The sequence below is a fragment of the Papaver somniferum genome, chromosome 8, assembly GCF_003573695.1.
Source record: "Papaver somniferum cultivar HN1 chromosome 8, ASM357369v1, whole genome shotgun sequence".
In the NCBI taxonomy this organism is placed as follows: domain Eukaryota; kingdom Viridiplantae; phylum Streptophyta; class Magnoliopsida; order Ranunculales; family Papaveraceae; genus Papaver; species Papaver somniferum.
Window position 1 is genome coordinate 26,385,359 of NC_039365.1, and position 15,857 is coordinate 26,401,215.

At 36.4% G+C, this 15,857-nt stretch overlaps 2 protein-coding genes across 2 annotated transcripts; one reads left to right on the forward strand and one right to left on the reverse strand.

The window, feature by feature from the left end:
• The first annotated feature begins 3,982 nt into the window (after nt 1-3,982).
• On the forward strand, nt 3,983-9,183 carry LOC113304624. The gene is made up of 12 exons (XM_026553768.1): nt 3,983-4,187; nt 4,397-4,515; nt 4,633-4,739; nt 4,841-4,928; nt 5,906-6,998; nt 7,072-7,126; nt 7,235-7,316; nt 7,454-7,534; nt 7,694-7,798; nt 7,882-7,931; nt 8,127-8,259; nt 8,934-9,183. Exons 1-12 carry the CDS (start codon nt 4,046-4,048, stop codon nt 9,009-9,011), a joined length of 2,133 nt encoding a protein of 710 aa, XP_026409553.1. The 5' UTR covers nt 3,983-4,045; the 3' UTR covers nt 9,012-9,183.
• LOC113304625 (lysophospholipid acyltransferase LPEAT2-like) lies at nt 9,143-15,047 on the reverse strand. The gene is made up of 14 exons (XM_026553769.1): nt 14,422-15,047; nt 14,157-14,337; nt 14,000-14,059; nt 13,400-13,563; nt 13,241-13,304; nt 12,942-13,004; nt 12,012-12,107; nt 11,099-11,143; nt 10,835-10,905; nt 10,610-10,676; nt 10,400-10,450; nt 10,211-10,321; nt 10,082-10,129; nt 9,143-9,478 (listed from the first exon to the last, which is right to left on the reverse strand). The coding sequence occupies exons 1-14, from the start codon at nt 14,937-14,939 to the stop codon at nt 9,317-9,319; spliced, it is 1,701 nt and encodes a 566-aa protein (XP_026409554.1). The 5' UTR covers nt 14,940-15,047; the 3' UTR covers nt 9,143-9,316.
• Nucleotides 15,048-15,857: the final 810 nt, after the last annotated feature.

The following is a 15,857-nucleotide window of genomic DNA, read 5'->3' on the forward strand; positions in this document are numbered from 1 at the left end:
AGAAATACCTACGAGTTTTGTTCCGTCTTTTGATAAATCAAGGTGAACAGGAACCAATTGATAACCCGGACTTATATTCCCGAAGAACAACCTAGAATTATCAATCACCTCACAATAATCTTAATCGACTAGCGAAAGAAGATATTGCGGAATCACAAATGATGAGATGAATATGTTTGTGGATTCTTTTATATCTTTCATATCGGAGAAATCAATCTCAAGCCAATCTTACGATTGTACTTAATAAGATAGAAACATCAAGATCAGATCATGCAACTACAGAGAAAATAGTTGGGTCTGGATTCACAATCCCAATGAAGTCTTCAAGTCGTTAACCTACAGGGTCTCGATAGAAACCTAAGGTTAAAGGAGAATCGACTCTAGCTAATACAACTAGTATCACACAGAAGGTGTGGGGATTAGGTTTCCCAGTTGCTAGAGTTCTCCTTTATATAGTCTTTCAAATCAAGGTTTGCAATCTAAGTTACCTTGGTAACAAAGCATTCAATATTCAACGTTAGATGAAAACCTGATTAGATTCAAGCTAATATCTTTCAACCGTTAGATCGAACTTAACTTGTTACACAAAAATGAAATGCACGTTCATTTTGGTATGTGTAACCGTACCCAAACATGTAACTTAGTTGGTTCAACAGTAGTTAACCAAGTGGTTAGCCATATGAGCACTTTCATATCAACCATATTCATCTTAACCATAATTAGTTCAAATGACTCAAGAGAACTAGTTAGAGAGTTGTTCAATTGGTTAAATCTTATAGAAGTATACAAGACACAATTGAGCAAAAATGATTTTATTCACTCGAATCAATTCATGAACTTTATAGCCACGGTTTGCAAGTATGCATTCCTTAGTTCATATAAGTTTAAGTTCACGAATAATCGTTTTTAGAAACTAACCCACTTAAGTACGCATACTGGTACGCGGACTTAAGTACCCGGAATAAGTTTTTTTTTCAGTTCACAAACTCCAGCAGAAATTCACGGGATGTGAACTTCCGACAGTACGCAGACTTTAGTTCCGGTTTTCCTGAGCAGCAACGTACGCATACTTTGGTTCAAGGAATAAAGACTTACACACGTATGAGTTATCACACAATGTTTATATCCTTTCAAGGTTATATTCTAAACTCTCATTTCAATCATTGAAACATTCTTAGAGGACGTTATACAGTTGTTGTCACAAGTTATTTTTCGTCAAAACGATTTTCAAGTAATTGAAACTAATATGACTTTCATCACTAGTAAAGATGAACTTGGCCAAAGCGAAAGCTTACCAACACATATTTCGAGAAATATATAGGCGAGATGAACTCGGCTCGAAATAGCAAATGTGTATAATCATAGTCTATATAGCAATACGACTTTTGTCTCAAGATAGGAGATAGAGTAGATAGACTTTTGAGTGATAGATAAGTTCAAGTCTCCACATACCTTTTAGTCGATGAAGTTCCACCAATTCCTTGAGTAGTTCTTCGTCTTTGTATGATGATCGCGATGGAGTCTAGAGCTCAACTACACTTTCTATCCTAGTCCGAGACTTAGCTATGAGTAAACTAGAAATCAAGACTTATAGTTTTGGCAACTAAACTTGACAACAAGCTTGAGATTGCAACGCTTGCGAGTTCGACCGAACAGTGCTCTAACAAACACGTACAGTAACTCTTATCTTTTATTGTTCAAAGATATTCCTTAGTACTCAAGGAGATCATGTGCCGAAATAAATTGAGAATCTTTTAATTAAGGTTTTTGGTTTTACATGCTTTAATTACCAGCAATTAAATGCATATCTCTAGAGAATAAAAATTAGTAATGTGCATTTACTAATTGAAGATTTTCTATTGAGAGATTTCAGAAATATTGGACAAGCATTTATTGGAATTAGGAAAACCGAATTTTTTCATTCATCGCAAATCTTGAGAATATTTTCGGTTTTGGAAATTCCTTGATGTCCAAACATCCTTGGTCTATAAATATCTAAGTTTGCATTTCTAGCAAACTATCCTAAGAGCCAGGCAAACTTCATTTCTTGTTGTTTCTGGTAAAGCCGTCTATTCGGAGAGAAAAGTATCATAATTAGGTGAAATCTCTTACGACCACTCATTTAAAGAATTATGTGGGTTTTTCTACACTTGTAGTTTTCCTCGTTAACACAATCTTGCTGTGTGATTTACTTTTGTTTTTTGTTTATACAATTTAAAGTAAATTGCACTTTACGTTAACTCCGATATACTTGATAGTGATCCTATAGAGTTTGGCTGAGTCTGAACCTATTATTAAGTATCACACTTTGGTAGTTGTATTGTCTAGATCTCGTATCCATAGACAATCACACAAACTGTGAATACCGAAGTTGTTGTATTATTTCGAATTTATCCATAGACGATCACACTTGGTAAGAGGACTTATAGGTTGAAACAAAAAGATTGTGGTGTATTTGAGTACCCTCGTATTTTCAGAAACAAATAACAAGAAAAAGTGAAATTAAGCCTACACTTACTGCTTCTTCAATTCAATTTGGGTTAGTTAAGTTTGTAAACTCGACTGACTCGACCAATTATTGCCCGATTTAGTCATCTCAACTAATTTTCTAAAGAAAATCTCGTCCCGGCGAAATTTCATCGCTCTGCTGACTCAACCAAGATTAATTCATTACAATTCAACCTAACACAGGGCATTCTTGTTTCACCACCAAATCCACCACTATTACCTCCGTTGCTTCCGCACTCCAACGACACAATGGTGGTGAAACAAGAATGCCTGAAGGTTTTTTCTATTGTAAGCTTGTGAAGAGTTTTTGTGTCAGTAAACATGCTTTATTCCAAGTCACCCAAGTATTTACAACTGATCCTAATTATGAAGCTGACCATGATTCTTCTTTTCTTTCCCCATATCTCATTTTGTTCTCCCTCAATTTTTTTTTAATTTTAATTAATGTCCTTTTATGTGACATCACCATCTACCACTTTGAATACCAGCCGTTAAAAGTTAATGGTTGAAATTAAGATCGATAGATGGTGGGGTTTGGTATTTTCAATTGTGCCCATTTTTGGCAGGAATTTAGAGCCTTATAAGAGGAACGTATCATCAAAATATTACATTCAAATTCATTGCCGTTTGGATTTTATAGAGAAAATTGCGCAAATCATGTATGATAGTGTCAATCTAAGAGTGTCCATGGATTCTCCCTCTTATTTCTTTAGCCGATTGATTAACGTCGGAAACTCAAATAAAAAGGTATTTCAAAATTAATTCACCATCTACCACTTTGAATGTTAGTAAGGCTAAGATCATAAGACTAAGCCTAAGATATTGATAAGCGTACCTGGTCCTATTTTTCCTAATCAAAATATTATACTCTTTGAAGTTTGAACAAGAAAATATATCGGGCCTGCCTCACACACACCCCTTGAGGTCCTTGACCAGGTAAGATTGAGACCATTTGGTGATGACAGCCGGAACAGACTGGGTGAATATCGGGTCCATAGACAGTCCGATCCCCATTGTCAAACAAAATCAAAGGTCCCCATTCTTGTACCACAGACCATACATCACCATCATCAATCTAACCAAAAATTTAATAAACTGGGTCCTCGTCCATTTTCCACCAACTAAACCTCTTTAAAAAACTCAAAACCAATCAAATCCGTACAATTTCTCCAACCTCCGTCACCACCTTCACATCCAACCGTCCATTTATCCCACATTATCTTAATTGCAAAATTAAACCTGTTTCTCTTACCAAATCTTCCAGAAACGGTCCACTTTGGGCGGTTCAGAATTCTTTAATGAACCACAAATCGTTATCTCCTGTGTCAGCATATAGACTACCTTAAACTGTATTCACATCAGATTAGATCAGGACCGTTAATAATATCTCGGTGGGTCCGTCGTACATTGAACACGTCGGAGAATATGCCCCCATCGAGATGACGACACGGTCTTAAATGCCGAAAGGCTTCACTTCTCTCATCTCTTTCTCTCTCTGGAAAACCTGTTTATTTTTTCTTGTTATCGAAGGTCGGCAATGGCCAGTGAAGATCATCATCAAAGGAATGACGAATTGGAAAAAGAATGTGTTTATAAAACGAAGATTGTACAGTTTTTAGGAAGAACTACACCAATTATTCTTCAGAATGATAATGGACCTTGCCCTCTACTCGCTATATGTATGTAAATCAAATCAAAAGTCATCTTCTCTATTTCTTTTGATGTTTTAGGGTTTTTTTCTTCAATTTTAATCTCAAGAAGTTCGATTTGTTCCAATTTGATCTGGTTAAATTGTAGATGATCGTCGGTGCGAATCGTAAATTACTCAATTTGGTGTGGCAATTTTGAAATTGAAATTTGTGTGTTTTGTTTTGTTGTTGTTGAATAGGTAATTTGCTTTTGTTGAGGAATAATTTGAGTTTGAGTGGAGATACGACTGATGTTTCTCTACAGAAATTACTTTCTCTAGTTGCAGAAAGATTAATTGATTCTAATAGTAATGTTGAGGTAAATCATCATTTTCCTTTTCCATGTCTTATCATTCAATTTGAATGTTATACCATTTTTTTTGTTGAATTAGTAGTAAGGGTTGCTCATTTGATGTTTTGACTTGGTTTGGTGCAGAATAAAGATGCTGGTTATGTTGAAAATCAGCAACAGAATATTGGAGATGCAATTGATTTACTTCCTCGCCTTTCTACTGGGATTGACGTAAATGTTCAATTCCGAAGGTTGTTATTTACTTCTTCTTTTTTTTTTCTTTCCAAGGAAATTTTGATTTTAGGCCTTTATTTTCTCTTCCCTAACTGGAAAGTTATGGATGTTTTTGCAGGATTGATGATTTTGAATTTACTCGAGAATGTACCATATTTGATCTTCTCGATATTCCATTATATCATGGTTGGATAGTGGATCCACAGGTATTTTCAATTTTGCTGGTTTCTTCTTTTTGGTTGTTTTGATTTTTTATACCTATATGATAAACTTCCATCACTAGTTTTATATAAACACACTTAGTTCTTAAAATTAAATTTAGGGCAACTTGATTCAGGGAAAATGGCTCTCCTAACTAGTTATACTTTGTTAAGCCTTTTCACTTCAGTATCATATTACACTTAAGATGGGATTCTTGCATGAAATAATTACAATTTCTAGATAAATCTAGTTCTTAGTCGTTTCCGTAGACTTTTTTTAGTTGTAGAGTTTTAATGTTGGAATTATCCTAATTTAGCTAGAATATCTATGGTTTAGCTAGTAATCAATACCGTCACGTTGAATACTAAGTTGTATTGGTATGGTAAACAAATGTAGACCAAAAAGAGCTCCCGAAAATTCAGCAGACTCACTTGTTCGGAGCTGAGTATTCCTCTCATATATTTGTAAATATGTGATATTACTTTTTATGACTTAAAAGTTGTTTTGTGTTTCTTTGATAAACAATTAAAACAAATGTAGACTTTCATAACTTGTAGGAAAATTTGGAAAAGTGAAAGACCCGCTTTTTGTGAAGGTAGTATATTTAAGACCGTAGATCTATTGACACTAGCTAGATTCCAGATATTCAATCTAAGCTTATTAATGTCGGACCAGTATAACTCGTGATATAGCTTATTACTAGCTTATTAAGACCGTAGATCTATAGATTAAAAGCTTATTACTAGCTTATTAAGACCGTAGATCTATAGATTAATGTCGGACCAGTATAACTCGTGATATAGCTTATTACTAGCTAGATTCCAGATATTCAATCTAAGGTTAAATTCTTATTTTGAAATGTTATATAAAACTGGGTGTCAGGTCTGACTCTGGATTCGTTAATGCTTTAGTAGATTCTTCTTGGGCCTCTAAGATGCCCTAGATTAGTTCTCACTGGTTTTCTTTTTTGCGTGAAAACAAGGATGTTGATACTGCAAATGCGATAGGGTCAAAGTCTTATAATACTTTGATGGGAGAGCTCGTAGCCCTTGAAACAAGTACCACTGTCAACGAACACAATAGTTACCCTGAAGAAGACTGTATTGATTTTGCTGCTGCGACGACTGCTACCTTGGGAGTTCCTTCTCCGAGTCTTTCAAGAGCTAGATCTTTTGATGATTCGCCACGTTCTGTCTCTTATCATCAGAATGGAAGACTGGGAGACGCTGAGGAAGAAGCTGAACTTTTTAGAGCTCTGAAATTATCAACTTCTGAACCTCCACCATCTATGATTGAGACCTTGTCTGATGAAGCAAATGTGAATCCAGTTTCAGTTCTTGAAGAAGCTACATGCCTCCGAAATTCTGAACCTGGTGTTCATGCTGACTCATTGGACAAGGAAACTGGAAATGAACATCATGAAACTACACAAGTTAAAATTTCTGAACTAGGTGTTCGTGCTGACTCGCTGGATAGGGAAACTGGGAGTGAACATCATGAAACTAAACACGTTAAAAAATGTGAATCAGGTGTTCATAATGGCTCATTGGATGCTGAAAATTCGAATGAACATCATGAACCAGAACAATCTACATTACAGAATTGCAATATCTCCAGCCGTGCCAATAATGGAGGGATGGTTTCCGGAGAACACTCTGATCAGTTAAATGATAAGGACTCTGGAGAGCCTGATACCAGTTTCGCTTTCTCAAACGAAAACACTGTAGGTGCATACGAACACCATGTGCCTGCGTCTATGGAGGCTCAACAAGTTCAACAGATTGATCTTCAGGATACTAACCTGTTGAGTAATGAGAGTGTCCATGCCACTTCTTCAGGTCCATCGGAACAAAATGAAGATTCTGATTTATTTGATGGTATAAACCAACAACAAATAGATGCTGCTGAAGCTGTCGCCTCTAGCCTTGATGGTAGTGAGCCTATGTACGAAGGAGAAGAGTGTATACTTGATGCCAAACCGATAATATATGAATCTCGGGAACCTATATATGAAGGGGAGATGGTTCTCGCTGAGCAAGCTGAAAGAGCTTTAGGAAATGTGTGTTCTACGCAAGGTAAAATTGCTTGTTCAAATTATCTAGGATCTGCTTCGGAGCTTTTTCAGAATTCTGAAATTTGATATTTCAGGGGATCTGCTTCGGAGCTTTTTCAGAATCAATGCCAGCCAGTTGACTATATATGGGTTAGTAGAGACCCTACCTTCAGTTTGAAATTATGCTTTCACAAGCGAAATTATCTTCATTGGAGACATTAAGTTATTTATAGGCTCGTTAATTTTGCTTATTTGCAGCCTATTTTGCCTACAAGAAGGTTTAAAGGAACGCGAACTTTGTGTTTTCTTCCGTAACAATCATTTCAGCACCATGTTCAAGGTCTGATCCAGTTTAAAATGTGTTATCTTCGTATTTATTGTTTCTCATCGTTGGGTTTTTCTTCATGGTTTAAAACACAACTGTTCCTCTCCTTCCCCGTAAACTTGACATAATCACTTCTCAATTGATTGACACAGTTAAATGGTGAACTTTACCTGCTAGCTACTGACCAGGGTTATATAAACCAACCAGATTTGGTATGGGAAAAGCTAAATGAGGTAACATTCTAGATTTTTCGTTGATTTTTTTTTTTTTGCCAAAGATAAAGTTGCATTTTCTCTTGGTATCAACTAAACTAAAATGTGTGTGTACATCCTCCTTATGGTAGTATGCTATATATGTATACCCTTACCATGTTTGTATGCTATACCTGACAGGTTAATGGAGATACAGTGTTTATGACCGGTAACTTCGAGGAGTTCAAACTAGAAAGTCATGGTAATGGTACATGGAATGAGCAGAATGCCATGACCAGTACAGCTGTGAGTAATTGGTGAACATTGAATATTTCTAGAAAAAATTGTCATCTTTTCTTTCACTAAACTTGTGCAATTTTTTTTATCAGGACTATCTGGCAAGTATTGACAACTCAGCAGCAGCAGACACGACGTTAAGGTACTTTCAGTTTGCAAATTCTTCGTTTTCTTTTAGAATAGAGTTCTTGGTTTTTCCCGATATGAAGATTGGGGCTGTTGCAAAAACAACTGCATCCTGTTGTATGGAGAAGTATCTACTCTTAAATCTTAATAATCTTAATTATTTATTGATTGTAGTTCTATATAATGAATGTATTGGTTTGTATCGTGACAGTTCTGATATGCAACTAGCCATGGCACTGCAACAGCAGGAGTTCGATAACCAGCCACCGCAGAGGCAGCATACATCCCAGCAGTCATCTTCTACTGCTAGTAGCGGCGGTTCAAGGCTCGTTGTAGGTCCTCAGGTACTTAATTTTTCCAGAACCATTAGTCAACCTACTGACTCCTAGACTTTAGGATTTGGGTTGTTAATACTGAGTGCTGAATATGAGTAGGAATTGCAGAAGAGAGAAGTCCGGTTAGCTTCAGTTAGTGTCTGACCTGAGTCTAATCTCTTGAGAGTTTCTGACATCTAATAGTTTACATATGTTACGGTCTCGATATAGGGACAGTACGAACAACCGAATGCCGGTTTCACGACAAAGCATAGAGGACTTCCATTTCTGCTCTTCGTTAGGAGCGATGTTAATCTTGTGTTGACTGAAACTGAGTATTCTTATAGGTAGAAAAGTATACAAAAATATAGATTCCTACGTAGGATCAAGATAGAGTAGGGAGTAGCATAGTATGCTCTCATACTTCAGATCAAGATAGAGTAGGACCAAGAATAAGACTGTCAGAATACCCATCTCAATGTACTGCATTGGAGTAAGCTAGATACAAACTTGCTCATGCTACTTCCTGTACAATTATTTAGCAGAGAATTTACCTTCTTTGACGACAGAGATATCTATCTGATCACTGCATAGCTGAAGCTTTGTCACTCTTGTAGTTAGATTTCCAGCATCTCTCTTTCATAGGTTCCATAGAGTGACTCATAATTCTAGGAAACTAATCCGGACAATATTTTTCTTTATAGGTTCCAAGGACCAAAGTCAACACCAGTACATCAGCAAAGCAGGAATCCAAGTCGAAGGACAAATGTGTTGTAATGTAGTTTGTTGGCTTTTCATTCAGTTGATGTAAATTCTGTTAATCTTTTTCTCTTTTTTGTCATTTCAATTTGTATCATAACTTACAATTTACATTTTATTTGATGTTTCTTTGAGACAAATTTCAAATTTGTGATTCAAGTAAAAAAGAATATATTGATTATCAAAATGTTGCTCACAAATCTTGAGAGTATTTTACAGCTTTTTACTACATGGTTATATCTTTGTGCAGTAATTTCAAATAACTCTACTGCAGCTCCCTTCAACAAACACCACAGTTACAATGATGTAACCATCAACAACTCCATTATTACACTACCTGAACAAGCCCCCTATCACCTACTTCAGTTCCAGTGCCAACCCATGAGAAAAGCGCTACCAACAACGGGTTCTTTTTTAGGCAGGTTATAAAGTCATCCTCGCTGACTTTATCATCGCTATCACTGTCGAACAGTTTGAAAAGTTCATCCACCTGCAATTAAGTCGAATATTTCAAACAAGAATGAGATTAACAGGACCACTTTGATGAGAATTCAGTGGAAAAGAAATCCACAAGCATCAAGCTCTGTCAAAGATTTTGACAGTTTCTTTGTGTTTCCGATGCCATCGTTGCCTAATTCTCAGTTTTGTTTCTGGGTCCTTAAATGACCTTTGTTTCCTTTGTAAAAATTCGATACGCCTTACAAAGTTGGACTTGGGAAGCGGTTTTCATATGAGACTTCGGATCAGGCATGGAATTGTACCAAATTTTAAAAAGTTACCCCGTCCAGAACCATAACAAATTATAACATGCGATAAGCTCATACTCATCCAGGACAGGTTTGTGCTCAAACTCTCTACCACTTAAAGATGTGTACGGACTTTGTAACTGGGCATTGTTATGTATTACAACTGCCATCCTGACTAGCCATCTTTGGCAAATACGCAACTATAGCACTGAGATTAACATTCTCCGAATAATCAGATTCCAGAAGAACCAAGCTTAGTCATGCCTAGAATAAGTGAACAAAACTAAACACATTCCAAACAAGAAGAATAGAGGAATGCAGTGGTTTACTTAGTGGTCGATACTAACCTGTTCATCGGTAATGTCTGGAATAGCGAGTCGAATGGAATCACTCAACTGTGTCAAGGGATATGATATGTTAGATTCTTGTCAAAGATTAAATGAACAAAAACATAAAAATACTAATCAACAGCTTGCCTGTTGTTTTGTGATATAGCCTAACCCTCTGGAATCACAAACTCCAAAAGCTAATTCACAAGTTCTCCAGAATAATGGCTGCTTCATGACAAGAGCCACTCCATAACAGAACTGCAGAATTTACTACCAATTAACATTAATCTTATTAATCAGAAAAAGCACAGTTATCATGCATAAAAACCAGAATACCTGTCGGAACGTGATTTGGCCATATTTCTCCACATCGATGAAAGCAAAAATCTAAAGCAGATAAGATGTAAATATGTAAGATAACCTTTTTCCAACAAAAAGTACATAACCTTTAACAGTAATAAACATCGAAAAATGCTATAAGGGATTTTACCAAGGAGAAAATTCTGATACTACTAGCATTAAAAACATCAACTCAGAGCAACATACCTTTTCTGATAGAGGACAGAATGGCAGCCTTAGAACTCTCAAGAATTCTTGAATTTCAACACGTCCACTGTAAACAGATAGACAAAGTTAGATGGCTTTCAAAACTATATTTAGATTATTCACTATAACTCCAAAAGGTGGTAACAGTATCTGAGAAAAGCAATGCCAAAAGATATCTGAGGTATATAAATCAATCATAAAATTTGTAAAATTGTTTGACATTACCTAGGGCCTGGATTCATTGAAAGAAATACATCTAGGAAATCCAGAGCTTCCAATGTGCTTATGTTAAGTGACTGTAAAGAACAAAAGAACATATTGGATAACCTCTAAAAAAATCTATTTCATCCTTCAACAGGATAAAGCTTTAATACACTACTGGATTTAACTGGCTCTTGGAGAGCAATCTGGCTATAGAGTCTCCAAGAATACAATCACAAGCGGAAAAAAAAAGAAGAGAATAAAGTGTATTTCAACATGATAACTCACATTATCAACTCTAGCCAGTTCCACCATATAACTTGAGGCCTTCTCCTGCAAACATGATCAAAATACCGTGTAAGTAATGAGAAAAAAGTTGACAATGTTTCACATTCATAACTTAAGTTCAAATATATTAAGGATACAGATTTTTTTTAGATACCATTCTGTTATTTGCTTCCCATTTAGATATTGCTATGCAACAACTAGAGCCTATATACCAGTACCAAACACTTCTATGTACATCAGAAGTATAGATGATTCCGTAAGTCCAATCGAGTGGGATGACCAACACATTTTCTTTCAAAAGCCAATTTCAAATACATTACAGCTGGTGTAACTTGACAGTCTTAGTACTCATCCAACCCTTCCCGCACCACCCAAGTATTGCACTTCCAATCCACATATGTTGTGCACCAAACATATTAAACTCGGATATATCTTGGTGGCCTAACCTGTCTTTCTATCTCTCAGGCACCTTCAAGTTTCTATGTCGAGGGAGGATGCTAAAAGTTGTGGCAATCCTTGCAGATTGTTGTGCAGCAACACTAGAAAATTAATGGTAGGTTTGTTGTTGTAAAAAGGAATTAGAGTTTTAGCATTTATGATTTCTGAGCATGTTTGTATAAAGTATATGTCATCCTCTTTGGGAAGATACAGCACATTATGTTACTTATCCATTAAGAGAGGGCCAAATTACTAAAGTAAGACTGAACATGAAACAGATCTCATTAGCCAGTAATTTGATTGGTTGTAACTCCGGCTATGTGTTTAATCACACTTCCCATATCTGGTTCAGATTTCTGAAATTATCTGGTGCTGACCTAGATCTTCCAGCTTTTCACAAACTTGACGCGCAACAGGGTACAAAAGGATGATACTTGATTCAAAAGAAAAAGAAAGAAAGAAAAAAACTACATACCTGCTTCGCCTCAGCTGCTTTCATGAGAAGCATCACATCCCCGTAAGAATGAGATGTTTGTACAACATTGAGTGCGCTCGCAATAGATTCACCAGTCTGCAAGGTATCACAAAATATCAACTGTTATGTAAGAGATATCAATGCTTTGGGGAACACATCAATTCTGACAGCAAATTAGTTATGGGTGCATCAGAAAGCAGCATTAAAGCTGGAAATTACTAAGAGACAACTAAAGTTCTGTAGATCAAATATATTTGATATTGGTACCAATACCAGCTGGTACATGCAATACCCAGTAACCTTCTTGTCAACGCGAGTCCAGACTAACCCTTATGGCTTTATGCAGCAGATCTTGATTGTTCTGTCTAGGAAATTCCCTGAAACTGCTAATACGACACAAGAAAGAAGAATGTGTTCTTGATCTAGGAATTTTGTTTAAGTCCATTTTTACTAGGTATAGCACAATTTGATACCCATGGTGTTTACAATATCTTTCAATGTTATTCTAATAGTATCATTTTACCATCACTGACAGACTCATCAGCTTCTGACAAACAGCGTAAACTAATGACAAATTAAAAGAAGCAGCAGCTACGGCTATATAAGCCTTCATCAGGCTCATCTTACTATCTAGAGCCTTCGCAAACTCTGGGAACAACTCTCAGCTCACGCCGTAGAATCATGTAAAAGATATGTCTTCCAAGTTGCAAAGCATATCATGTGTGTACAGTGTGTTCAGTTCAAATTGGATCTATTTCAATAAGTGTCTCTTTGATTTGATGGAAGGAAAAAATTGATAAAACAAAAAATCCTGCACTGTTTCCACTTTCTCTCCCTAAACCAAAACTATAATTATTTCATACTTAGAAGTGAAGTTATGATCAAAGTTTCACATGCTCAACAAAGGGAAAGGGAACAGAAATGACTCACCCTCTCAGCAAAATTTGAAGCACTTTCTTTTTGATTTGGGTAAACTACAGGAAGATACTCCACCTGTTAATTCCAGAATAAAAGGCTTGTTAATATTAAGAATCAAAATAAAGAGGCATAGAATCAAAATAAAGAGGCATACAAAAAACAATGATTACAACCCATACAAACATACTGCCGCATCTAATTTGAGCACTTGACATTCAAAATATGGTCCACAAACAAGCAATTGCACAAGGCTGTACTTTTAAACCAAAGAAAATTGACCCATTGCGGACTACGAGTAAGAGAAAAGCTACCTCCATGAAATTATGAAATTGGAGGAACCCTCTGATCATGAGCTTCGCCAAGGAAATATTTCCCCTAAACAAAGAGCGGATGTCAAATCAAGAGTTACGTGTTATAAACATTACACGAGATTTCAATACAAGAAATTCTATGAAGAGCGATGGTCCTACCAAGATTGGTCAAAGTGAATGTGAGGATAGCGAACCACCACTGGTTGGATTGGATACCCGGGAATGAAAGCACCAAGTTGGAATGAAATAAGCGACCTCCCATTTGTGGTAGTACCCTCGGGAAACAATAGTACTCTTGGAAATCTGTTGCCTGAAGCCTTTCTCTGTAGTCAACCCTTGAAAGGACATTTTGTATCAAATAATTTACAAACTACCACCTATCAAACAAAATTTAATGAAAATGCATACAAGATGTTACGATTCTCTTATCTACTTCTAAAGGGTTCTTAATTTCATATCTCAATCCGACCCAATAGTGACAATTAAAAAAAAAATGAAAATTTATCCATAGACTAAAGGTTCCCAAGTATGGTACGGGGAAACTCCGAATTAACCATTTTGGTTGAGTTAAAGGAATCCTAAGTCAAGTGGTGATCACTGTCAAACTTCTTACTTGCTCCTTAATCTAACTATGTCATTTGTCAAAGTTTTTACCTTTCTCTTCTTCATGTTATCCGTTTATAGTTGAATAACCAATTTAAGTTCATTTAAATCTGGAGTACATAACTATCTTAATTCAAATTTGAAGAGAATGTCTACCTTTATTTCACTAACAGCATTCTTCCTTGACCCTGCCGAAAACCGATTGACATAAATCACCTGAGAAAACACACAGATAAATAAAATAAAAATTATGCACACAAAGTCACAAACAAGTAAACACAAAATTCAACCAATCAAAAGGAAATGAAATTACCTGCATTGCTCTTATAATATCTCCAACAAACGGAAGCGAATCATGCGATTCGGACGCAACAATAGTTGGATGCAATTCATAGAAATAGAAAATTGGATCAATATAAGATACATGATTTGATACAACAATTGGTGCAATATCTCTTGGAGCTGGTTTTCCTTTTCTCCTTATCCAATGATACCTTCAAACAAAATAAAACAAAATTAGATCATCCCAAACCCAAAACTGGACAAATCCAAAACTACAAGCAAACTCACTCACGTACCCAAAACAGAAGAGGATACCACGAGAACAAAGACGAGTAACACCTAAAACCCTACATCTCCAACGAGGCATCGGATTCTTTTTATCTTTCCATCCAAACAAAGCGAATTTAGTAAACACAAATCCAATAGCTAAGCAAATACCAAATCCAACCAAACGCAAAAGTGCAATTGGTATTACAATTATCATCTTAATCCATTCATATAAACTACATCCAATCTCTGGTGTATTATTACGAAATGGATCAATTGTTGTCTCTTTTGGTACTACTAATCTCTCCACACCAATAAATTCAAACGGATTATTATCCCTTTCTTCTTCATGAACCTCTAAAACTACCGCTTCTTCATCAATTCGATTGTTGCTGTTGTTGGTGTAATCCTGATGATGATGATGGTGACCGTTGGATTCGATGTCAATGATTACGTTTGATTGATTATCATCGGTTGTGAATCCTCCTTCCGACTTGATCAAAGGTGATTTTAGATCTTCTTCTACTTCTCTCGCCATTACAGACATGTCTGAGGAGGAGAGAGAAACAGAGAAGAAGAAGAAGAGGAGAGAGAAAATGGAGTGTGTTTTTTATGCAGGGAGAATTTTTTTTGAGGGTTGAAAAAAATTGGAGGGGGAAGGGAGGGGATTATATTTTGGGGGCAGCGAAAAGCCAACAAACGTGGAGTGGTGATTAAATTCTGGGGGGTATGTCAGTCCAGTGAGGATGTACAATCTGGATTTTTGGTGTTTTTTTAGTCTGTGCTGGGGGGAAAGCGTGGGGCTTGTTGCTTTTGGAAAGCAGTTGGATGTTTTTGGACCTGGGACAACTGAAAGGTCTGTGGTGCCGGGAGTGGACAAGTTGTTTTGACTGGTTTCAACTTTCAAATAGAATTATTACTACCTTTGGGATAAATGCACAGCCTAGGGCAACTCAAGATTTTCAAATGAACCATCGAAACAACAGATTTGATGGGCCATGTTCGTAAACATAACTAGGGCTGTCAATGGATGCTAACGTAACGGAAATAGGTTCTGTCGCTGCCGTTGTCATTAAAAGTTAGCGGATATCCGTTATCCGTTCATTTCCGGCGGAAATAGGAAATTAAAAAACGTTACCATTACGTTGGACTTACCGGATAACGGATATTTTTCCGCTGCCATCCGGTATGTCACAGGACAACCACAAAACAGGCTAAAAACACATAACAAGTACACACAACAGCTTTAAAATCCAATAAAACAGGTTCTAAATCCATGCCACACCAAAAAAAGACATACAGATGTTCATGCCACACAAGAAAACAAGTTCATAATTTTCATGTTTTTTTTGCAAAAAAAGACATCTCCATCTGCATTTGAGTCAACAACTGCAAATGCATTCCTCCTCCATCTCCAGATTCTCCTCTGCCAAGTCCCAAGTGCCAACTGCATCTGCAAATGCAT